The 24,336-nt window shown below is 44.3% G+C and overlaps 4 protein-coding genes across 7 annotated transcripts; 2 read left to right on the plus strand and 2 right to left on the minus strand.

The window, feature by feature from the left end:
• Window positions 1–1,370: 1,370 nt before the first annotated feature.
• Window positions 1,371–3,713, plus strand: hax1 (HCLS1 associated protein X-1). Of its 2 annotated transcripts, XR_004610171.1 has the most exons (8): window positions 1,371–1,560; window positions 1,888–2,144; window positions 2,236–2,456; window positions 2,550–2,613; window positions 2,700–2,833; window positions 3,073–3,175; window positions 3,266–3,426; window positions 3,536–3,713. XR_004610171.1 is itself a non-coding variant. In XM_034545774.1 (7 exons), exons 1-7 carry the CDS (start codon window positions 1,496–1,498, stop codon window positions 3,334–3,336), a joined length of 915 nt encoding a protein of 304 aa, XP_034401665.1. In that variant the 5' UTR covers window positions 1,371–1,495; the 3' UTR covers window positions 3,337–3,713. The 2 variants fall into 2 exon arrangements, 1 of the variants encoding a protein (XP_034401665.1); XM_034545774.1 differs by having other exon boundaries at window positions 3,266–3,713.
• Window positions 3,714–5,029: 1,316 nt separating this feature from the next.
• aqp10b (aquaporin 10b) lies at window positions 5,030–8,247 on the plus strand. The gene is made up of 6 exons (XM_034545060.1): window positions 5,030–5,369; window positions 6,036–6,162; window positions 6,359–6,496; window positions 7,112–7,230; window positions 7,499–7,716; window positions 8,026–8,247. The coding sequence occupies exons 1-6, from the start codon at window positions 5,061–5,063 to the stop codon at window positions 8,219–8,221; spliced, it is 1,107 nt and encodes a 368-aa protein (XP_034400951.1). The 5' UTR covers window positions 5,030–5,060; the 3' UTR covers window positions 8,222–8,247.
• Window positions 8,248–8,424: 177 nt separating this feature from the next.
• Window positions 8,425–17,344, minus strand: znf687b (zinc finger protein 687b). 2 transcript variants are annotated; one of them, XM_034545059.1, is made up of 10 exons: window positions 17,269–17,344; window positions 14,216–16,573; window positions 13,119–13,381; window positions 12,849–13,033; window positions 12,388–12,564; window positions 12,103–12,265; window positions 11,587–11,946; window positions 11,240–11,340; window positions 10,637–10,724; window positions 8,425–10,366 (listed from the first exon to the last, which is right to left on the minus strand). In XM_034545059.1, the coding sequence occupies exons 2-10, from the start codon at window positions 16,557–16,559 to the stop codon at window positions 9,734–9,736; spliced, it is 4,314 nt and encodes a 1,437-aa protein (XP_034400950.1). In that variant the 5' UTR covers window positions 16,560–16,573; window positions 17,269–17,344; the 3' UTR covers window positions 8,425–9,733. The 2 variants fall into 2 exon arrangements, with proteins under 2 accessions (XP_034400950.1, XP_034400949.1); XM_034545058.1 differs by having other exon boundaries at window positions 9,699–10,366; window positions 13,119–13,411.
• A 235-nt stretch (window positions 17,345–17,579) lies between these two features.
• Window positions 17,580–22,150, minus strand: LOC117739391 (26S proteasome non-ATPase regulatory subunit 4-like). 2 transcript variants are annotated; one of them, XM_034545759.1, is made up of 10 exons: window positions 22,018–22,150; window positions 21,250–21,390; window positions 21,007–21,121; window positions 20,321–20,407; window positions 20,081–20,149; window positions 19,708–19,923; window positions 19,064–19,172; window positions 18,818–18,949; window positions 18,660–18,712; window positions 17,580–18,174 (listed from the first exon to the last, which is right to left on the minus strand). In XM_034545759.1, exons 1-10 carry the CDS (start codon window positions 22,041–22,043, stop codon window positions 18,001–18,003), a joined length of 1,122 nt encoding a protein of 373 aa, XP_034401650.1. In that variant the 5' UTR covers window positions 22,044–22,150; the 3' UTR covers window positions 17,580–18,000. The 2 variants fall into 2 exon arrangements, with proteins under 2 accessions (XP_034401650.1, XP_034401651.1); XM_034545760.1 differs by lacking the exon at window positions 20,081–20,149 and having other exon boundaries at window positions 17,848–18,174.
• Between the last annotated feature and the right edge of the window lie 2,186 nt (window positions 22,151–24,336).

Genomic DNA, 24,336 nt, shown 5'->3' on the forward strand with positions numbered 1-24,336 from the left:
ACACTTCAAGAAGCTGTTCATCAAGTGTTTGGCACAACTGAATTAGAGGCTCAAGGGTTGGTGTCTGCTAGAGGCCCGAGTTATCCAACAAACTCCAGGGATCAGCGCTGCACATCTGCTTTGTTTCTTGTTTGCACGATTTGGAGGACTTTGCATCTAAATATGTTTCACAGAGTGATATTCTGCTAACTGTTGAACAGGTTGGTCTCTAGCTAAATATCTGGGATGCCACCTGCAGTCAATGTAATCTTGTCACGATTTACATTTCTTTCTTTTCTTTAAAAAAAAAAAAAAAAGCTTTCTTTCACATGTATAGCTTCACATTCTAACTAGTCATGGCCACACACAGCACTGCTGCTGGTCCCTACAGGATATCCCATACATGTCCTGTTTCCCTGAGGTGTTGTAGCTTGTCAAGTGAAACTCAGTGGTGGAAGGTTCTGTCAAGTAGCTAGGTATATTGTACTTAAGTATTTTTGTTTTGTACTATTTTATACTTCTACTCCAGAATGAGGACATTTTACTTTGTTTACTTTTTAAATCTCGTACATTTAAACAACAGTTCCTTCACCGGCTTTGATTTGTATTATTGTGTCTCCATGTTGGTTCCCCTCTCCTGAAAAGCTTTATGACACGTGACAACAGGATGCTAACACACCATCGGCAGAACGTCATCGTCACGGATCGGCTCCTTTTTGTGGAAATATTTCTTCCATACAAACGCCTGTTTATAAAGTCGAAATGCTTAATTAACCCATTCCGTCATTTATTTCACAACCATCTCATAAAATAGCCGTTGCACTTAAAATAAACAGGCTAAACTCCTGTTACCCGGGTGACTGACTGGCGTCATAGTAGTCGTTGGATTATGTATCACTGATGGAAATGTCACCCCGTTGCTAGAAAAGTATTACGCTCTTTTGCATATTTCATAAGGTAAAATGTAAAAATATTTCATAAAAACTTTTATGGGCTTAATGTTTGTATGGCAGCAGACTCGCCTCTGTCATAATGTAGCGTTAATTGTGTTACTGCATAAATACATAAACGTGACGTTAGCAGCGTTTTAATACAAGTTCGTTTTGATGGGTAATAACAATAACAGGATCCTCTTATACAGACAAAACATCGCATTGAAAAAAATGAGTAAATCAAGCAAGTCGGATAAATGACGTTCAGTAAAACGCACAAGTCAATTAAAATGTGACTCCTCGACGTCTTACGTTTAAAACATTAACACTTTAAACACGCGGAACATCGTTGACCCTTCAAATTCTTCCCGATACTCCGCACGCGGCGGAGAGCATGCGCTTATTTCTCCTGCGCATTTCTTCTGATGTTTACGGTGGCGTTACGACAGATAGCGTCATTTGGAAGTATCTGGAACACTTTACGACACTGTTGACAGCGGAAGCTTTTTCTCAACGCGCAAGTCTGGTGTGGGGTTTGTTTTTTTTAAGTTCTGAATGAAGTTGTCTACGAAAGCTGTCGTTAAATGAGCGTTTTTGATTTATTTCGCGGGTTCTTCGGAGTCCCTGGAGGTCATTATCGTGGCCAGAGGTGAGTTTGTGGAGTAAAAGTTGAGCAACGTCACACTCTGCCACGTTAACTGGATCTAACGTTAACGTCGGTTACCGGCACGGTGTCGGGCTCGACAGGTAGTGAAACGGCTTAAATTGCAAGATTAGTGGTGCTCCGCCAGAAGGACCACAGGGGTCCCTGTTGTATTCAGTCTACGGGTGACCTCGAGGTGAATACCGTTGAGGACTTGAAGGTCTATTAACGTTAACTGTTGGTCACTCGACCTGACGAACAAACCCAAAGAAAGAGCAGTGAGGGTCAATTCACATTATTCCCTTATCTATGTTACCTTCTGTAATGTTTCAGGGACCCCTTCTTTGATGCTATGACTCGTGATGATAATGATGACGACGATTGTGATGAAGAAGATGGATTCTCCTGCGATGGGTTCCGGGCGGACCAGCAGGACCCCTTTGACGGTGCCTGGAGGTTCGGCTTCAGCGTGGGCCCCGATGGGATGAGGACGCAGGAGCCGCCAGTGTTTGGCCACCTCCTCAGGGAAATGGAGGAGATCTTCTCCCTGCTGGGCCGCCGGGAGGGACAGCCGGATTCTGGACCCTTTGGTATGAGACCCGAAACCTGATCCGGCCCTCTACACCTCAAGTCTACTGCAACACTCGGTTGTAGATTCAGCCTTGTGTCTTTTTGTTCCAGATGTTCCCAGTATCATGCTGCCGCCTCAGGGCAGAGCTGAAAGGGGTGGAGGGGGATCTGGGGAGAACCCCCTGAGAGACTTTATGCTCAAGTCCCCTTACAACAACCCACAAGGACCCCGAGAAGGCCCGCCTAGACAGCCCAGAAGTGATGACCACCCATCTTATGAGTCACCAAACTTTCCCAGCTCGCCATTCCATGGATGGCCCTCTATTTCAAAGGTGCATGAGATATGTTCTTATGTTTCATAAAGGCGTTGTGTCTGGTGTCTGTTTACTGTCGTGTATCAACCTTCTCATGGTGTCTGTTAACAGTTTAATGATATCTGGAAAAGAGGGCCACACAAATCTTCAGAGGAGGAGCGCAAAGAAGACCGAGGTGGGGGACATGTTTAATCTTTCAGTAAAACCAGTGAAGTATATTACTTTGCTCTGTGTTCCAACTGAGATCCCGTCCACATCCAGATCTGGACTCTGCAGTGTCCTCTGAGGGCTTGGATCAGGTTCTGACGCCACCTGCTGGTCCGTTACCGAACCAACCCAGAGCCCGCTCCTTCTTCCAATCAGTGATAGTCACCAAGGTGGTGAAACCTGATGGGGTAAGAGAACGTATTAGTTGTATATTAATATACCTTCACAGCATATTTGTAGGTGTTTCGTGGACAGTTCAAGGGGCCCACTTAAGCCGAGTGGGTGGTAATACTGTGGGGGGCGGGGGTTAGACATGGTTCATGTCATTAAAACAATTCTTATGACTCTTTATATCTTCAGTTGTAATCCTCTCTTTTTTTTGTTACCGCTTGGCTGCAAATTAATGTTTTTTCTTACTGTCCGTCAGTCTGTAGAGGAGAGGCGAACAGTTCGAGACAGCCAAGGCAAAGAAGAGTCCACGGTGACCCGCTCAGGAGGTTCTGGTGGCCAAGAGGGACCTGTCCTATCAGGTCAGTCTATACATAGTAGGGTTTTTAATGAGTATTTTGCCTAATGTACTAGCTACATCTAGCTCTAATGCATTCTTGTTTATATTTCAGGTCGTCAAAATCCATTTTCGGACATGCGGGATGATGACTCCTTGTTCAATTTCTTTGGGAGGTTTAGATAACGTGTAACGTGGAGTATCGTCTCTCGACTGGTTGACCATAGCTTTTGTACCCTGAAAACGTTTCAGTTAACGAGGGATTTCCCCAAAGATGTGAGTTTGCATATGTATAGTTTATATCTATATGTCATGGACAGAACACTTGACTGTCTGTTGCCAAAATGAACGTGTAGGATGGATTATGATTTCTGGCCTGTTTAAGGTCACACTGGGGTTTCCAACTCACGTCGACGAGAAGCTGCCAATCCCGAAGACCGCATCGGGGTCGTGAACAAATTCACAATTACATATTTTGTTTTGCAATTGTCCTGTAGGATAAGTGTGTATGGATAAGAGTGTGTGATATGTCAAATAAAGAATGTTAATATATTTACACTGTTTAAGGTTTAGTCAGTTGATTCAAACCACTTTAAAATAACACTATAACTTATATACGAGCTCTGCTCTGATTGGGCAAACTTAAGAGTAGATTGACTCTCGATCATGAGTGTGTTTTGCTTTGATGGCGATTTGTTAATGCCTGATAAAATTATTAGATCGAAACTTCGCACAGTTTAAACTGTTTGGAGCTTTTAAAGCAGTGTGTGGATCTTTTGTTTAGATTTTTAAATCCACCTTTTTTTCCCCCTCCTTTTTTCTTTTAAACCTGATTTTCCACTGCGCATTATGACATTGAACTGGAGGGAATTTCCCACAACACAACACTGCCAGTAAATGCAGCTCGTTCTTGTCCTGTGTTTGGGTGCCAACTTGTTTCTGCTATCTTATTTATCTTATTCCACCGGCCCTCTTCTTCTCTCTCATTCCTTCTCAAAAATGTCCGTTACATAAAAGGGCCTTTTTTTTTTTCTGAACATGTCGGTGTAACCTCACACAGGTTTGTGCTTCAGATACAGAAAGAATGTTGATTTATTTTCAATTAAAATGAGGGTTGGGGGGGAGAAGCTCTCATGTGTGAAATATCAAAAGGTTTGATGTTGTGGTGAATCTGCCTTGGTGAGGGGAGTCCCGGTCGTGGGAGTTTTCCTTTGAAAAAGGGCACGACACTCAACTACAGCAGGAACTTATAGAAGGGAGGTTATCTTCACAGGAAACCAAGGGACTAACTTATCTTACTGATGTAGACCACAAACTAGAGATGACATCTTATGAGCCGTGACCATATCCTGCTTCACTTCGTTGATCATCAAATGCTTCAACAAACTGTCTTTGTGCGACAATCTCTCGACCTCCATGTTATTTCATTTGCAGTGAATTACTCCACTGTTGGCACCCGTTGCTAAATCCAACACAACTTAGAGTGTACGAAATGAATGCATTTGGTATGCATCATGAGAAAAATACACTTTGAATAAACAATATTATCTCTGTTGATTATCTCTGTCAAGGCCATTGAGAGATTATTCTGATCCAAGATTTACGAGCACATGGCACAAGCCATTATTCTGTGGTAACTTATACAGATGCAATATGGCACAAGAAAACAAGCTGTTACACCTCAAATCTGGAACCAATGCATTCATTAATTTATTGGAAGCACGTGTCTTGTTTTGGATCCAAAAAAATGCTGAGCTGGGCTGTGACGTAAACGGCCAGAGAAGAAGAAGTGTCACGACCAATCAAAAGAGAAGAACAATCAGAGCCAGCTCCTGACAGGTGAGATCACTGCCACCCTGCCAAGGGGAGGCCAGTCCTCAGTCATGTCTGCGGGGATTTAAGGTCTGAAGATGTCCGACAGAGCGAGCGACTCTCCTCCCAGAGCGCGTGCACACAGCCACACACACACGCGTCGTATAGTGTGTGACGTAGCCTGCAGGTCCAACATGAAAGGGCAAACTCTGCTCAGTCAGGCCGACAGTGCAGCGCTGTGCGGGTCCGATCTACCTGTTGACGGCGTCCCGGCTCCGAACGCTCACGTGCGGCGAGGCGGCGCAGAGGAAACCTGCGGGATGGAGAGGCTGCTGAGGACATGTCACATCAGAAACCAGCTGGCCAGGGAGTGCATGGCTGAATGCCTCGGAGTCTATGTTCTGATTGTGAGTATTTATTCACCTGCACCTCCGTTAGTCTCATGCTTTGGTAGGCAAGAGGTCAATCACATCATGTGGATATCCTTTGCATTTAATTGAATGAGCTGTATTGTAGAGAAAACAATGACTTTCTCAAGTGTTTTAATATAGTTTCCTAAAACAATGACACTTACTCGCTTGCTTTTGAATCAGCTAGTGAATCCACACAATAGATAACTGGACTTTGCCCTGAAAGAAACAGGCGGGCAGAAGAAATAAGAGCCAGAAGGAATGAGAGCCACAGAGTGGGTGAGGTGGCGGGGGGATGAAGTAATAAAGAGTGAGGGTGGTGCCATCAGTGATTTGGAATGAAGCAGAGGTGTTTGTTCGTCTCTGCTGCTGGTTTATCTCTGAACTGTCTCAGCTGTCGGGGGTAATGAGCGGTTTACAACACGCATCATAAAGCGGGTTCCTTGGCAATGAAGATCATAAAAAAAGGAGATTACACCAAAGGAAACAACATTTGTTCGCCTCTCTCTCTCTGTATCTTTCCCCCTCTCCGTGTCTGTCTCTCTCTCCCTGTGTCTGTATCTCTCTCTCTCTCTCTGTCTGTATCTCTCTCTGTGTCTGTAGCTCTCTCTCTTTCTCAGTCTGTATGTTTTTAATGCAGCTCTTCCCCTCATCTAATTGCAGCTGTTCGGATGCGGCTCCGTTGCCCAGGTGACCACAACTGAAGATAAGAAGGGGCAGTACCTGTCAATCAATCTGGGTTTTGCTCTGGGAGTAACATTTGGGGTTTTCGTATCTCGTGGAGTCTCGGGTAAGGGACCCTATGAAGATGTTTCACTTTGTCCCCGCCGCCTTTAAAATAAGTTTTCTACAATCGCAACAGAAATGCCAGTAAATAATAAAATCACCGTTATTCGAAACCTCTTGATGGTTGATTTTAAATGTGCATGTAAAGGCTATTTGAAACTATTGTTGGCACTTTCTTCCGCATTATCTTCGACCACGAGGTGCCCACCTGAACCCGGCTGTGTCTCTGAGCTTGTGCGCGCTGGGCAGACATCCCTGGATGAAGCTGCCTTTCTACGTCTTCTTCCAGGTGCTCGGAGCCTTTCTGGCTGCAGCCACCGTCGGCCTGCAGTACTACGGTGAGTTCATCACGGACTACTGCACCAGAATCACGTTATATCAGACCAGACAACATTACAAGTCAAATGAATGTTCCATACTTACCTTTTTTTTAATAGGGAAACATTGTGGTGCCTTTTTTATTTATATTCTTTTCAAACCATCTCATAAAAAGATCAAAAGCAACATGTGCAATACGTTATGGCGTTCTGCCTCAAACCTATTGAATACACCTGGTTTCATCGTTAAAACAATTTCCCAAAACAGCTGGGCTCTATAGTCTTTAGCAAATATTACTCAAATGAAAGTAAATAGTTGATTTGTATTTTCATCCGTGGATTAATGCACATTTGACGCTAGTTGATATTTCTGGCAGGACTGTATATGGATTAATTCATATTCATCGTGGTGAAGAAACATGCAGCTCAGTGCAATGTGGTGGATCACTTTATCAACAACAGAGGACGATACTTAGTACAAGCAGTTATTGGGCGGTTTTGGTCTTTGGATGAGAATTGTTGACAATAAGAATATCAAGTATCACTCAATGTTTAGTATAAAGTGTGCTAATGGTGCATGTGTTTCTATGTTGGGTGATGATGATGATGATGATGATGATGAGGTGGTGTCTGCAGATGCCATCCTGACTTACAGCAGAGGCGAGCTGACCGCGACGGGTGCCACTGCCACAGCAGGCATATTCGCCACCTACCCAGCGGACTACCTCAGTGTGTGGGGAGGAGTCGTGGACCAGGTGAGACGGCGTCACTCTCCATCCGGTCATCACCGCGTGAATTAAGACGTTTCAAATGTCCAGCCAAGTCGGCCCAAATGTCAGTCCGGATTTGAACTTCCACGCTTTTTGTATACTGAAACTCTGGCTCACCACTTTGCACACCCGCAGTTCAGTTCCAGCGTGTGATGCGCGTTCCCTTCACCAACCAAGTACCCCCCTGCTCCTTGCCCCCATATAGGACAGGATGAGCACACATTGACCCTCCTCCTCCTCCTCTGTGCTGCAGGTGATTGGCACGGCTGCACTGCTGCTGTGTGTCCTGGCTCTTGCAGACCAGCGGAACAGCTCTGTCCCGGATGCTCTGCAGCCCGTCCTGGTGGGAGCAGCCGTGCTGGTTATTGGCATCTCCATGGGCTCCAACAGCGGTTACGCCCTCAACCCCGCCAGGGATTTTGGTCCTCGGCTGTTCACGTACATCGCTGGCTGGGGAGTGGACGTTTTCAAGTTAGTCGTGTCTAATATATGCAATTTCAAGACTGCTGAGAAACATTCATATAATTCACATTTATAGAATAGGTGGTAGGGTGATTCTCACGCATAAAACCTATTTAATATTCAGATGTCTTGACGTGAGATGTAAAGGGACCCCTGTGAATACGTGCGTTCCAGCTTGCCCCCGCTTCCTAATGTGTAGCGTTTTAGCCCAGTTCCCATCCAGCTACTTTTAAACGGAGCCCGCTACATGCAGCCTCTCGGGGATCTTAATGTCGGGTGGGATCACTGCACAGTCTGATTGTGTGTAACCTTTTACAGGGCTGGAGGTGGTTGGTGGTGGGTGCCCATCGTGGCTCCCTGTGTCGGGGCGCTGCTGGGAACTCTGATCTACGAGCTGATGATTGAAGTCCACCATCCTCTCCCTCCATCTGAGTTACAGACCTCATCTCAGGACGCCACTGAGGACAAGATGAGGCTGGAGCTGGAGCCAGACTGTGAAAAAGCCAGACTGTGAAAAAGACTGTGGTAACTGAAGCGGTGTCAAAGAAGATTAACTGTCTATATACAGTAAACATTACTTCTGTTGTGATACCCATTGAAGCTGTCTGTGTTAATGTGTGTGACTGATTCACTGGATTGGTTCTGACAATATGAAGTTTAGGTGACTGCAAATGGAAAGAAGCTCAAACACTGATGAACCGGCTGCACGAGTCAATCTTCTCTTTTACACATTTATTTCAAAAACAGCACAAAAGTGTATGGCATTTCAGCAAGCAGTCCACGACCATGGAAAATAAAATGACATGAAATGTCCACTATTGAGCTATATAAATATGATATTATGACATATAAAAGATACAAACAAAAGAAAATCCACTCTTAGGCGTCCGTCACGTGACCATGAAGGCTGTTTTTGAAACATACAAAAGAAATGTGAGTACAGCAAGCACTGAATCTGTAGATAAAAAACAAACAAAAAAAAAACGTTTGTATTCATACACATTAAGACAACACAACCCCACATATCTCCCTCTGCTTTGTAATTACAATGTATAGCTACCTCTGGGGGGGAATTCTTTTAAACTTGAAATTGTTTGGAGAAAAGGGGAACGGTACAAGTACAAATACTATACGTATTCACATTATCATAGCACGTTACTAAAACCAGAATGCTTTCTTTTTAGTGTAATATGTATTTACATGTCAAAACGTACACGTATACTACTGGCAGGAAGCCTGACCTCTCTTCTTCTAGCTTAACGATTAACAACATCACACATTGTTCACACCACACAGGTTATGGACCTCCAATAACCTCGTCTCCAAATGAGATGTCTTCAGAGATTCTTATCTCATGTCTCTGCTGTAGGGAAGTCGCCACAACTGGTGCGACTTGACGCAACCGATTCACACAAATACCAACAGCAGTGTGTTTTCATATAAATAAATATTATGGCAACATAAAAATCAGTGTTAATCTCTCCAAACACTCCCCTTCATGCTTCAGATGTCGAGATGAGTTTTAAAAATCTCTCGGAGCCATTAAAACCCATCTCATGCCGGAATAATGAGCGTGGACTTGAGGCGAATGAGTGAATACCACGAACGATAGGTTAGGTACAAAAATATCGTCACTCCTGTACGGTGGGAGGTGTACGTGTTTAGGTGTGGCACACTAAAAAACAAACAGGTGGCTACAGTCAGTGCAGAGTGATTGAGATGGAAGGACAAGACGTATCAAATACAGTATGGCTGATATATATATAAATGCTTTACTCAGAGGGCTGTTTGAGTCTCTCTACTCAAGAGTCTATCACAGGTGTGTTCAGTTAAGTGACCAGTAAAAGGACCAAACATGCAGTTACAATCGCACAGAGGCGGTGCCGTAGATCAGAGTACAACTGTTTCATCTCGGGATCAACATTCATATTCTACAGCCTCTCTTCCTCCATTGTGACACCCCCCCCCCCCCCAAACTCCTCATTGGAGATGATCTGTCAGTCTCAGAAGACCCCGCCCCTCCTCTCTACTGGGGCTTGTCCGTCTTGTGTGCGGTGAGGAAGGCCATGCCGTGGGTCCTGAAGTGGGTGTTGAGGTCCGAGGCCTTGTCGAAACGCCGGCCGCACACCTTGCAGATCAGATTCCCATCTCCGTCTTCACCCTGTGCCTGAGGGGAGCCGGCGGGTGAGCCGTCGGGAGTGCTGTGGGCGCGCTGGGTGCCGCGGTCCGCTTCGCCGTGGGCGTCCCGCACGCGGTGGGCGATGAAGCGGTGCCTGCTGAGAGAGCCGGCTGACGCGAAGCAGACGCCGCACTGCAGGCACTGGAAGGAGGCGGTGTCGGCCCGATGCTGGGGGATGTGGCGCTGAAACTCCGCTCCATCCTCGGTGGAGAAGCCGCAGGGGACGCAGCGGAAAATGTTGTCTTCCTCCTCAAGCTCGTTGGGTGCCATGGACGCCCTGGTTCTCTTTGCAGGACCTGTAGGACCTGTAGGACCTGTAGGACCTGCAGGACCTGCAGCACCCTCCTCACCGTCCTCAGGGGTGTTTTCTTCTTCGCCTCCTGCCCTGCCTCCAGGAGGGCCGCCCTCACCGTCCTGTTCTGAGGAGCTGCCTGGTCCTTCTCCCCCTGTGGCTGCTCGCTTCCTGGTCATGGGTCTTTCCTGGGGACCCAAAAAGGTAGAGAGACTAAACGTTTGCTTTATCAACGCACACGGACAGAAAAAAGTGAAGCAGAATTTCCCAATGTTATCGGGAAAATACTATCAAACTTTAACATTCCCATGTTTTTTACATACTACATCCTAACTGTGTATACCACTAAATATACAAATAGTCCTACTATACGGTTTCTGTAATGAGTAAATGATGCAATATGTGCGTTGTAGTATGGTATTGGGACACAGCTTTAGTTGATCTCACTGTCGTCTCACCTGTCCATCTGTGGTTCTGTGATGGAGCCGAATATGCTTGTCCAGTAAGAATCGACTACCAAAGGTGCGTTTCCCTTCTGTGCAATATCTGAAAAATAATGATGCTGGTTAAATCAGATCTAAAAAATGTAACTCTAAGGCTAATTAATGTCACATGATCAATATTTGAGTGTTAAATTCTGATTACAACATTATGGCCAATAGTGAGAAGGAAAAAAAACCTTTCTTGACACAGATCCCTTAGATTTGTAAGATAATTTTAAAATGCCCCAGTATGCATCTTGGTCTCAAGTGTAAAATTAACTTCTCAGTACTCTCTGGTGGACAAACTACGTAAGGGCGACATCATTTCTGAATGAACTCAAACCTAGTTTTCACTCTGCTGTTACTTTATCGGCCAACATATATACATTACACTAATATAACTGCAATACCGTCATATAATAATACAGCCCATCCACCAGTCTAGCTTTACTATCAACATGCCTAGTAGGTAAATCAACCAGTGATTTTTGTTGTCTTTTTTTTTTTAGCAAAACATTTCAAAATCATAGTTCTTGGTCAGTTTGCGTTTTCTTTTTGTGTCACGTTTAAGTAACTCACTGGCAGTGGAAGACTCTCTTGTTGCCCTCATGAATGACACGCTCGTGACGTCTCAGGCTGGAAGACGTGCTGAACGTGCCGCCACAAATACGACAAGGAAACTTTGGCGGCACACGGAGAAACGCACAGAGAGGAGATTAAAAAAGATAATGAGTCTCAGTCAAATGAATTGAACAGCCTCCCTAAGTATGAGTGCTTCTTTGCCTGCTTTACCCTCCAGGATTGGATGTCATTTACCAAACACAAAGTTTACTTAGCTAGTTATCCTGTTCAAAATTGGTGCATTAACTAATCACTGGATTCAATACAATCAGGTGTGAGTAAATGATAGAGGTAGTATGCTACACCTTGCCGTGCTCTGTCTTCACGTGACTCAAATAGTCGTCGTTGTCTGTGAAGGTGGACTGACACTGGGGGCAGGTCCACTCAGTCTGGGCGGGGGGTTGACTGCTGCCGCCCGCGGCGGTCGAGTTAGCCCCTGGAGCCTCGTAGTCCTGGTCCCCGTCGTCGTCGTCGTCCTCCTCCTCCTCATCGTCGTCTTCCTCCTCCTGGTCCCGACCCCAGTCCTCTCCGTCAGAGTTGTCCGGTTTTCCGGAGGATTTTGATTTGGGGCCGGAGGGGCCGGATGTGTTGGTCGGGGCCGAGGCAGAGTTCGAGGCATCGGGCTGAGACTCTGTCTGTTTGGCTGACGGTCCTCTGTGAGCCGTCTGAGAGGAGAGGACAGTAAAGGGAGAGAAGGAGAATTTCAGATTAATGCAAATAACTCAAACTGGCAGTGCCAATATACTCTACCTATTCAACTTAATATCTTAAAGGTATGACCCCTTTTACTTATTCCATTTACTCTCAACATAGAAACACACCTTAATATGTTCCATCATTGATCCTTTCTGGGCGTAGAGCTTGGTGCAGTCAGGACACTTGAACACGTGCACTTTTTGCTTGGCTAAATGGGTGTCAAAGTGCATGTACAGCAGGGGTTTTTGGGTAAAAACCGTATCGCACATCACACACTTGTAGATCATTCTGCAAAAGGACAAAAATACAGATATTTTAGGGTTCTATTTCCAAACTTGTGAGCATGATTTTCAAACATCCTCTGAAGATATATCTCCCATGGATTGTTTTGGTAGGATTAGGTTACATACTTGGCCTGTCCTCCAGTGAGCGTTGGGTGCTGGGTGCTGATGTGGCTCTGGGCGCTGGGGGAAGACTTGAAGGCCATGGGGCAGCTGGGGCACTTGTGGAAGACCTCGCAGTGAGCGGTCTGAATGTGGGACTTGATGGAGTTCAACCCTCCGAACACGACCTGGCAGCTCGAGCACCTGGACGAGATCATGGTACACAGCAAGTCGTATTATGGCTCTAGTGCAGAATATTTTAAAACTGAATACTAATCACAGGACAAACTTAAGTTAGTAAAGCATTCACGCTTGCCCCACTCACATTTATTACCGTTTGCTCTCCCCCCCCCCCCCCCCCTAAAAAGGCCAATTTGAAATAAATGTTCTTCTCAAAGAACAACAATTGTCAAGGAGAACACTTTAATAAAGGATCATTTAGCATTAGTTACAGGTCTTAATGATGGTTTAGGGAAATGTCTCCACACCTGTATCCAATGCGCCTGGCAAAGTGCAGACATGCCTCCTCCAGGTGGGTCTGGAAGCTGGCCTGCCGGGCGATCCCCCCACACTCGGGACAGACATGAGGCGCTCTGTGTTTATGGATCCTCTGGTGGGCGGACACGGCACACGAGTTGGGCAGCATCATGGGAGGTGAGCATTGCGTACATGTCTGAAACGGAACCAAAGAAACATCAAACACGTGATCGCCAGCATTTCATCACAGCAGGTATCAGCGGCATGAAACAAAGACTCACTGAGTTGGGAGCAGCTCTGATCTGCTGGAAGTGGGTGACCAGCTCAGCCTTGCCCGAGAATTGTGATTGGCACTCCGGACATTTGTAGCTGTTATACTGCAGAACCTCGGCCTTCTTGCAAGGCAGAGGCATCAGTGCTTGGGGGCCCTGGGGTGCACGGCGGACAGGACGAGGCTGAGCTGTTGCTGGAGCTGAGCCCTCCTTCATTGGACTGGAGCTGGCAGAGACGCCGGGGCCCCCGGACGTGGTCGAAGGAGATGAGACTGGAGGAGAGGACGAAGAGGTGAGCAGGCCTGGTCAGCCAAAGGTGGAAATTAGAGGAGACAGATGGGATGCAATCAATGGAGGTGAATCACAAATGAATGAGATGTTTCCAGACTAACTTATCACTGATGTTCTTTCATGACTCTCTGGAACATGGAGCTGAAGCGATTCAAGGGAAAATTAATGAGCAACCATTTTATTGATTAATTGCTGGCAGTTGTTTTTTTCTAAACAAAAATGATCTGGTTTCAGCTCCTGATTTTTGAATATGTGCTTGTTATATTAAGGTTGTGTCTTGTCAAGTCTAGTCTATGATAGTAAATGTAATATCTTTAGGTTTTGTTTTGTGTGGTCGGCCAAAACCAGCAATTTGTTTATAGTCTAGTATGAAAGTATAGTTTATAGTTCAAACAATTGATCAAGGAAATAATGGGCAGGATAAGCCTTGACATAATGTAAACGTTGACCCCGAAAGCATCAAACACACTTAATGCAAAACGTATTAACGAACAAAGTCGATTACTTCCTTTGTCAATCAACAAAAAATTAACCGACTATTTTTATAATCGTTTGTCATTAATCTGAATAGAAATCCTCCAATTCCTGCTCCTTAAATTGGGAATATAATGCTTTTCTCTATTTGATATAAAGTTCAATTTAATATCTTTGAGTTTGGGCCTTTTTAGTCAGACAAAACAAGCCATTTTGAGTACGTCACATTGGGCTCTGAGAGATTGTGATTTTTAGACTACAACATTAATACAATCCTATCCTAAAAATAAAACAAATGCACAGACGGTTAAAAATAATCGCGGGCTGCAACTCTTTCTTACCACCAATGGGTGTTATGTCCTGTTGACCAATCATCTGCTCCACAGTGACGGGCCTCATGACCAGGTGCGAGCACTGCATGACCAGCCCACGCTCCTTGTGCTCCCTGGCATGCAGCAGCAGGCTGCACTTATTGAAGAAGGCCAGCCTCTTGGCACAATGGTTGCAGGTCACCTCGATGCGGAGTGATCGTCTGTCGTAGTGTCGAGCCAGGCTACGCTCCAGGGCGAAAGCATCCCCGCACTCCAGGCAGCGGTACCCTGTGGCTGGGAGCGGGAGACCCCACTCAGGTGGAGGAGGCGCCGAGAGGTCAGGCTTGTAGCTCGGTAAAAGGTTCTTACTGTTCAGGATTTTGTTAAAAGCCTCCACCAGGCTCGACTGACTGCGGGAGATAACGGCCCCTGTACTGTTGACAATGGAGGCCGGTTTGTTTGGCTGGAGGGTGCCGCCAATGATGGTGCCGCCACCGCCGTTGGCTGTCTTGTTAGTGGATGTACGCACACTGATCCCACCCGCAGCAACTGAGAACTTGGGAGAGGAGGCCACGGCAGGAGTTGCAGGCAGAGCAGCAGATTTAGTGATGCTGACAGCAGTGGCAGAAACCTTGGCCTTGTCAGATGCAGCCATTTTGTTTTGGACCTTGGTGGCAGCAGCTAGCATCACGCTGCTGGCTGCCAGCGTAGACACAGGCAGAGCATTGAGAGCACTTACTTTCTGGGAGTTTGTTGTCATGTGACCTGAGGAAGCTTCAAGTTTTTGGCTCTTGTTTCCCAACACCTTGCGTTCCCCAGTTTGAGCTTTGGGGTCCAGACCTTTTCCTGCAGCACCACCTTTAGGAGCTACCCTTGTGACAGTTCTGGTGATTCCGCCTGTGGAGGTTTTAATCGTTTTTATTCTGACTTTGAGGGGTCGGGCTGGAGCTCCAGAAGCAGCAGGTGCAGCAACGCCTGCTTCTCCTCCATCAATGGACAGAGATTTAAGCTTGCCATCATCTACCTCCATCTTCTCCTCACTTGTTCTCCCATTATCTCCCTTGTCTGCTTTTCCATCGATAGCCTTCTCTATCCCATTACCCACTTCCATCTCTTCCTCCTCCTCTTTGGGTTCCCGCAGCTCAGTAGGAGGAGGAGTGGAGGCCACTGCGGGGCTGGAGCACTTTTTCAATGCAGCTTGAGTAGTTGATTTTGGCATCTCTGGTTCAGGACTCTCTGGTGAGTCTCTCTCTTCGATTACATGTTCTGGATGTCTGTCCTCCTGCTGGGGACTCTCTGTTGAGCCTGACTGGGGTGTTGATGAAGTCAGAGATGCCCCTGAAGGAGTGTCCCCAGGTTTAGGGTGAGATGTAGTAGAAGATGTGGGCTGCGTTGAGTCAGACTTGTAACGGCGGCTCAGCTGAGTGCATGTCGGGGAGTCGGGGCTCTCTTGGATCACCAGTGGACTCCCCAAATCAGGGTCAGAATCATCATCATCATCATCCTCCATCTGTTGGTGCTGAAATCCAGCAGGGCCTCCTTTGGGAGCTCCGTTAAAAGGCTGAGACGAGTGCAGCGGGTGTGACGATAGGGCAGAGGGTGGAGTGGGAAGCAGAGGCTTGGAAGGGGTAAAGAAAGACGAGGCTAGTCCGACTGCCCCGCCTGCAGCCGGAGGAGACGACCCAGCTGATAGAGAGGAAGATGAAGGTAACGATGCTTTGACGCCATCTGCCCTCTCTTGGCCTGTATCCTGCTGCTGCTGGTGTTGCTGCTGCAGAAGCTGCATCTTCCTAGCCCGGCCCACTGGATCTCCAGACCCCTGTGCCACAAGCGGTTTAAGTCTGTTGAAAATGTTCCCGCCCTGCTTGTGAGACTTTGCTGCACCGGCACCTGGTGCTTCTGAAGAAACTTTAGTGGTGTTTATTGACCACGGCGTTCCATTAGACTGGGTCTGGCTGAGGGGGAGGGCCGTGGACACACTAGATGCCCCAAAACCGTTGTGGTTAAGAGCCTCAGATTCAGCCATTCCAGGGGCACATGCACCTAGTCTTGGACCCACATCTACCCCTGCGATCACATCGATAGGGTCCTGGTCTGTGTCTCCCTCCTCTCCATCTGCAGCCTCGAGGCAGACTTTATTCTTCACAATCACACTAACAATTGAGGTGTCCGCCTGGGGGTCTGAGGGGCTCGGCGGTCTTAAGGATGACCCAACACCCACTCCACCATCCGACTTTCCCAGAGGTGCACCTGCAACTCCATGGGGTCCCTCTGCCTCATCTGGGGCAGACTGGATGGCCTCTTTGGCATCTATGTCAGGAATGTCAAATGCTGCCAACAGGTCATCGAAATCTGGGGTCTTCATGTCCCCCATACCGGGATTAACTCCTGTAAAAACAAATCGACATAGGAGCAGCAGGCAACAATAGTCATTAACATAAATATGTCTGATGTCTATCAACCCCTGCCCTGGCTTGCTAGCATAATTATATAAATGCTGCAAAACCTAAACATGCAACATTATTAAAATCGTTATCATGGTTATATATTCGAGATAAATTACGCGCATAAAATGTCGTGCATGCACTTCCGTTTGACACAAAGTCACAAGCCACAGCAGGTTAGCTTGATTCCAGGGACCTGCACTAGCATTCGTTTTAGCCAGCTAGCGCGACAGCGCTGCAACCAAACCCTCCTCTGAGAAACAGGTCCGGCACTAATTTGCTTTGAATGGGAAACGCTGCTTCTATTGTGCTTTTAGCGCATGCTGAGCTTTATAGCGGGGGCTGTTTGAGAAGCCGTTGAACCGGCACGGCGCCTCGGAGCAGCTACCTCGGGTGTTTAGAGCCACCGATGTTCCTCCCCGGCTGAGGCTGGCTAGCTGGCCGCTGAGCTCCAGCCAAGACAGAGGGGTCATTTAGCTAACGAGCTAGCGTTCGCCATTAAAAAGCAACTGGAGCGATTTGCTGAGGTATGGTATGACAGCAATAACAAGCCGGTGGTCGGAGGATCGACGATGTCACAAAAGAGGATGGTTGGGATGGGGATTTTCGTTTAATATTTCATGTATTTTTATTGTTTACCTGGATATGCGATTCCCGACTATCCTAGCTCGTTTTCAGCTGAAAATGCAGTGCTTCCCGTCACGTGACCTGCGACATCCTATCAGGCTAAGATAATGCTGGACAAATGCTCGGAGGATGCTGCAAACGACACGTATATTTATTTATACTGTCACATAAAACATGTCTACATGTCATCGCCAAACAATTTTTAACATCATGCAAAGCCATTTGAAGTTGGGACTCTTAAGGAAATACATCTTTCTGTCTTCCAATATGCTCGCAGCAATGTCAACAATCCTGAGGGCGACAAAAACAACAACAAATGCAACATATTTACACAATGATTTTATTGCAAAAACACACTTACATGTTTACAGGCTTGTCATGACAAATTCTTGCTCTTCTGGTAGGTCAATTATACCATATAGACAAAATGTAGGGTAAAGAGCGTGCACAGCAATTTGAGAGGAGGCCTATATTACATTTTTAAGATGATATAAATTTATGTTACAGGACATTCAGATTTTACACTAAATAGTCATTCAATACTTAGGAGTTTTCTTTATTACTGTTATGTTGGTGCTTTTGAGTGTCTGACAAAACGATGGTATTAAATGTCAGAATGATGTCTCATGCCGGGCTGTTAGTCCGACAATGCATCAGCAATATTTTGGTATATTAAAGTAATCCTGCATTAGTTTGTTTATTTTCTAGTCAGTGTCTGAAGTCTGTGTCCATCTCGTTTGCACCTCACTTCTTCTTCTTCTCTTCATCCTTTTTGCCTTCTGGCTTGTTTCCGGTCTGGGAGGCCAGGGAGCCCATGGCATTGCGAATGGCCTCGTTGTTCGGGTCGACGCCAGGCAGGTTCTCCAAGACGCTCTGAAGGAACTCCGGGTCTTGCATCACATCATAGTCATCTTCCTCCTATTCAATTAATTGCATTAGGATACAATAGGTGGTATGTGGTTTTAAAATCCCTAAACTGTTTGCTCAGCTTGTATGTAAAACATTCTGAGGTGGGAGGAGCCACTGGTTCCAAAGTTCTTTTCCAATTTAAAAATGTCCAACTTTGTTGTCTTGGGGTTTGTACTAGGCATAATATTTAGCTTCCACTTAGATTTAGCAGCACACACACACATACACAGGATTTAAATCTCGTTAAGATGTTTATACTAAATCCACCTTGGGAGTCACACTTTTCTTTGTACACAGGCCTGTACCTTTAACCTATTAATCAAACAACCAGGTATTTTCTAAAGCAGTTTCTCATTTGTTTATACTGATGATTCACTTGTACTTTGAGGACCGTGGTGCAAGGAATAACTCCTACCTTTTCCCAACTCTTGAGAATACACAAGGGGCAGTTGAGCCCCATTTAACAATTGCTCCTTTAAAACATAATTACTCACCTTGGCTGATTCTGCAGTGTCCATGGGTGCAGCGGTGTCCATTTCTCCATACTCTGTTCACAGGATAAGTGAAAAGAACGTTTTATCTTCAATATATTAGCTATTAGAGTTATAGCAAGCGCATTCATTTGTAGGATAAAGGATCAAATGGAACTCACCTCCTCCGGCAAGGGACATCTGCATGGCGTAGGCTATCTGCTCCTCCTCTGTCATGCTGCTGAAGTCAGGAAGCACTGCTGCAGCACTCTCAGGCTGCGATACTGACATCTTCAATAAGGCCTCCTCTGATTCTGAGAGAAAATCAATCAAAACCAAGTACGTCATTCTATTAAATACTCACAATTATAATAAACAGAACTGTCTCATAAGTGAAAGCAACTATATGTTAGTCCTCCAACAATTACCATCTGCCATGGGTGTGGGCAGGCCTGCATCCACTTCAGAGGCAGCAGCAGCTCTGCGGGTCTCTTCCTCCTGCCTCTGTCGCTGTTCCTCCATTGAAACACGCAGGGCCTAAAGGAATTCACACAGACAGCACAGTGCTAAGACAAATGGCATCAACTCTAATCTGTGAACACCTTTCTATTCTAACAAAGTCAACGTGCACTTGAGATCAAGCTTCTTTTTTTTTTTACATTGGCCCGTTTCAAGGATGCCCATTATCGTCTTTATCGAGCCCTCTTTGCGCCAGTGACATTTTAGTGAAGTAAAGTCACACGTTGCTATTTTTACTACTATGCAGCATCACAATGGCTTGTGGATGAGTCTCACCTTAAAGAGCTAATATGCTATGTAAACAGCAACTCTCACATTGGTGTTAGCATAGGCGTGTCTGGAATGGGTATTTGATAGTTTTCTATACAATAACGGTATAATAGCAGTTAAGTGCTATGATTTTACTTTTTGGGCGTTATTGTAACAAACAAATGTTTGCTTTAAAAGAACCGAAGAATTTTGGTCTTGGGTCAATACATCCAAGCTGACTTTTCTGCTCAGTACTAGTTTAAAATGTTTGCTAGCACTAAACTCACATCTATAAATTGCTTACCAGGGCAAGTTCTGGATCTGCACTGGGATCCACACCAAACTCAAAGTCACTGGCACCAAGACCCATCAAAGAGCCTCCTTCCCCGGCCAAGATGGGAGAGGAGAGCAGCGCATCAGCCAGACTGGGTCCTGGAGGGACTGTGACCAGGTGGGAGCCAGTCCCCTCCTTCCCATTTAAAGTATTTATAAAAGCAGTCAGCTTCTCTGTGTTCAGCTCCTGAAAAAAACAGTTGTGGAGATAGATAGGCCATTTGAAAACTCAATTTAGAAATGGAAATGCATGTCAAATATGAACATCTAGACTATACAACATTATGCTTTGCTTTACTCTGCCTTATAGCAGTGCTCTGGTAGATAAACCAAGAAGTCCTCACCTCTTCTCCAAAGTTGATAATATCCACATTCACTTTCTCTTTTTTCAAGCGCTTTGCCAACTTGACAAGCTACAGAATCAGCAGGTGGAAGAGTAGCAGGTTAGGATGAAGAAGAAAAGAAAGAAGAAAGACAGACGTACATTGGCAGTGATATAGACAGTGGGAGAATGTGCTATGACAGACCTTTTCGCTCTGTGGGATTGGCACAAAATGTGATACAAAAAAAATAAAATAACTCACATCTTTTTCATTATCCTCCACAGGACTCCCAACAAAGGCAATGATCCTCATCTTGTGGTTTTTCCCTTGTCTGTGTTTTAGGGCCAGCTACAGAGCAAATGCATGACAAAAAAATATGGCTACTCAAAGACTGCTGCTGCAGACACCAACACCCTCTTATTTACAACTTCAGTAATCACATAGCCCTTCTTTTAAAGCTAGGGTTGGTAATGTTCAAAAACATGTATTATATATTTTAACATGTCATAACATCAACAAAATTAATAAATAAAATGTTCGGACAAAAAAGGAAAGGAAAAAAAAATGGTATCTGTGGCAGTCAAAGGGCTGTAATAAATAAACAGCCTACATGCCCATGTCTACCTGTGCACTAATTGCACATAGTCAGAGTCTTCCTTAAGCTTCTAGTCTGACAGCTGCAAGTAATAATAATTGTCCAATTGTTGTTTGAGGTAATTTGCTTTAAGTGTTGCCAACTTGGCGACTTCCTCCATAGGTTTAGGGACTTCTGGAGCTCGCGCTACAAGCTACTTTTATTGGGAAAGAGTTGGCAACACTGGCATCATTTTCAGTTGGATAATTTTTTTTTTAAATCTAGCGTAGTCTTGCTGGTATCTCAAGATTACCAACCCTAGCTTTAATTTGAAAACAAGCACTTAAAATGAAAGAAATCTTAAGTTACACACATGAGCCACCCTGATGCCTGTGCAGAAGCAGATATTTCCTTTGGGCTGGATGGCATGGAGTTTGGACAGGAGGCGGCCAGAATCTGGTGTCAGTGTGTTCAGGACCTCACAGTTGCTGTAAAACAAAAAACAAAATACACATCCATAGCTATCCATCATCCGCTACCACGTACAACACACCATGACGTGTTGAAGTGATACCAGGATGAACACTGCTAGACCTTGTGACTGAGAATAACTTACTTTGCCATAGTGATGAGGCCCACGTTGTTTTCTGGGTTGCTTCGTGTTTTAGAGTGGCAAACAATGTTGACAGCATCTTGTTGAGCTTGTAGCCTCGTCGGTAGAAAGTCTCCATTCCTCATGTATTCACTGTTGTCCACACTGTGAGAGAAATATCAGTTAAACGTGATAACGTTACGTCACCTAACGTTAGACATGTCGTTCCCACATCAACCCGAGACCAAGCTAGTTAGCATAGGCCTGTAGCTACTTTACGTCAGTAATCCATATCAATTCCTCTTCTTTATCAGCTCGTGGGAACACATTTCCTTGTTTAAGTTAATCACGGAAGTAAATGTAACGTTTGAATAGTCAAAACGCTGCTATTACAATAATAAAACAGCATTAGCACGGCTGGCTAACGATAGCGACCGGTGAGTTCACATAAGCCAAGCCGCGGGTCGAAACAACCATATCATCGGAGATGTCAGTTGATGATGAAGATATAAAAGCATTTTACTTGATTGTAAGGTAAATAATGTATGAATGAAACGTTAGCTAGCTAGCAAATCAATATATTAATAAGACAGTAGAGCTAAGCTAACATTAGCTACAATGACTCAGCCGGTCGACAGGCTAACGTCAACGGTCCGTGTTGTCCGGTAAACCGGGACACGAGCCCTAGGTTTAGTTCGAAGATCTACTACACCGAGGGATACGTTATTGTATCTACGTATGAACCGATAACAGATCAACAACTACACAAAAGAGCATTTGTAGACTTCTTACCAGACCATAGTACTTTCGAGCCCCATTTTGGAACCTTCTTGTTGCTGTCTGTCGTAATCCTACAACCTCGCTGGTGATTGGACGAAGATCGAGCAAAGCGAAATGTGATTGGCCAGGTCTTTGGCCAGTCTTTATTTCACTCTCTTACTTTCTATTTATAACTTGTAATGTCTTATGTTGAGCACTTTGACAAGTCCTTGTTTCTGAAATATGATAACACATAAATTGTCCTCGCATATGCAGGTGATATTGCTTTTAATCAATTGTCAAGAAGACAGTTCAGAGTAGAACTGAATCTTATTTATTGTGCAAATAAAGACTAGGATTGGACAATATGAATATAATCCTCTTTCAAGGTTAATGTATTTGTGTACTGCAATTTACATATAAAGTATATATTGATCAACATAAAAAAACGTTCATACAAGCCGTCTATGGCTCCTCCAGTAATTTAAATTTCTGGCTACTCAAGGTATTTCATGTTATCGAAGCAACAATTCAAATGAAACATTGCAAGGGTGTAGTACACAAAGTAATAGAGGGTTAGGTCCCTCATTCAAATCGTCATACAGTATTGCATAACACTATTATAGACATATAAATCTGTATAATGTAATATAATCAAACAAAATCAACATGTATTTTTTATTTAACCACTTCAGGTACAAGTGTACAAAAACATAAAATCACAGAGTGAGAGAGAGAACTTAAAAAAATACATATTCTGCTGAAAAGGCACTGTTGTGATTCTCGCATACAGTTGTGCACACATTTATTGTATATAATTCAAAGGCAATTGAAGACCAATTAACTAATTAAACAATTAAAGGATTATTTTTATGTTGTTATCATAATCAAGATTATACTTACAGTTGCATGCCTTTGATACCCTAAGCTTGTTGTGCTAAATAAAGTAAGGCACATTTTCAATCAATACTCACCATTAATACACATTTTGGACACCAGGGCAATACATACAGAAATAAATACTATAATACATATGACTATGTACATGTTTGGTTCATAGGCTGCATTTTTTCTTTTAGGTTTATACCATAAGATAGTTTCAGTTCAAATAGAGTAGGAACGTTTGATATATACCAGCGAGCAGAATAAAAGACCTCCACATACCATGAACAGGATGTATAAAACTACCCAAATGATGCATGTATATCTTTTCTTCGTTGGAAAATGGTCATGTCCTTTAATGTATTGCACCACTGTCTATTCATTCAGGAATACAGTATGTATGCTAGTTGAAGCATCTTTTTTGGCTGTCAGACTTAAAATGTACTCTAAAACATTTCTGCATTTTTAAACATCAAACAATAATTAACATTTAAGCATTGCACATCCATTTTTAGTGCTAAACCCCAACTTGAATCGTCTACTAGTTTGAGAGTACAAAAAGAAGACTAACCGTTTTGTCTTTTATACACCAGGCAGCCATCACCATGTTTTCCTAATGAACACAATTAAAAAGTACTACTATACCTTAGCTGGGACCTGTTTCAAAAATCTCTCTTTATGAATTTGGATAACCCAAAGCTTGCACAGCTGGCTCTGTTAACCCCAGGTTTACTAGTTCAGCACATGACAGAGGCATTTAATTACAAGCCAATCACATGCAACATCAACAAAAGTGAATTTAACAACAGATGGAGAAGATATCCCTTTGGGGAAATTGCAGTAACACAAATTATGTTACTTAGGTAAGGTTAAGATCATATTAATATAACAAAATAGTTTCAATGTTTAGGAAATACTTGATGCACAACCCGTTGATAAATAGCAGGAACAGGAAAACAAAAAGCTGTAATATGTGGTTGACATAAGTAAAAGGGGAAAAAAGTCAACTCAAATTTGAGGAATCCATATTATATTATATTCATACATATGTTTTTAACTTTTAGCAGTGGACTACTGGAAATAGTGGGAGTGTAATGAAAAAAATATAATAAAAATGCAGTACCACCCATGTTTCTAGTTTTATATATTTAGCAGAAAAGTCAAAACTCCTACCAAAAAATATTGGTCAATTTCTTTTGGCCAATGCATCCTTCCCGTGTGTTCTATTCTTTCTCCTTGTTACTCTGGAGAAAGTAATCAGGAGAACAGAGGACGGACAATAACACTCAAGCAAAACTCTTATGCTGCGTTCACACCAAAAGCGTTGCGAATATTCTCAACGCTTTTGGTGTGAACGCAGCATTAATGTGGTTAAAAATTTAAAAAAACACACACACACACACACATACGATTATCATGCAAAAGCAAACAAAACAAAAATGTTCTTACAATCACTTGCAAATAACGACA

This window comes from Cyclopterus lumpus, chromosome 11 (genome assembly GCF_009769545.1).
Source record: "Cyclopterus lumpus isolate fCycLum1 chromosome 11, fCycLum1.pri, whole genome shotgun sequence".
NCBI classification, from domain to species: domain Eukaryota; kingdom Metazoa; phylum Chordata; class Actinopteri; order Perciformes; family Cyclopteridae; genus Cyclopterus; species Cyclopterus lumpus.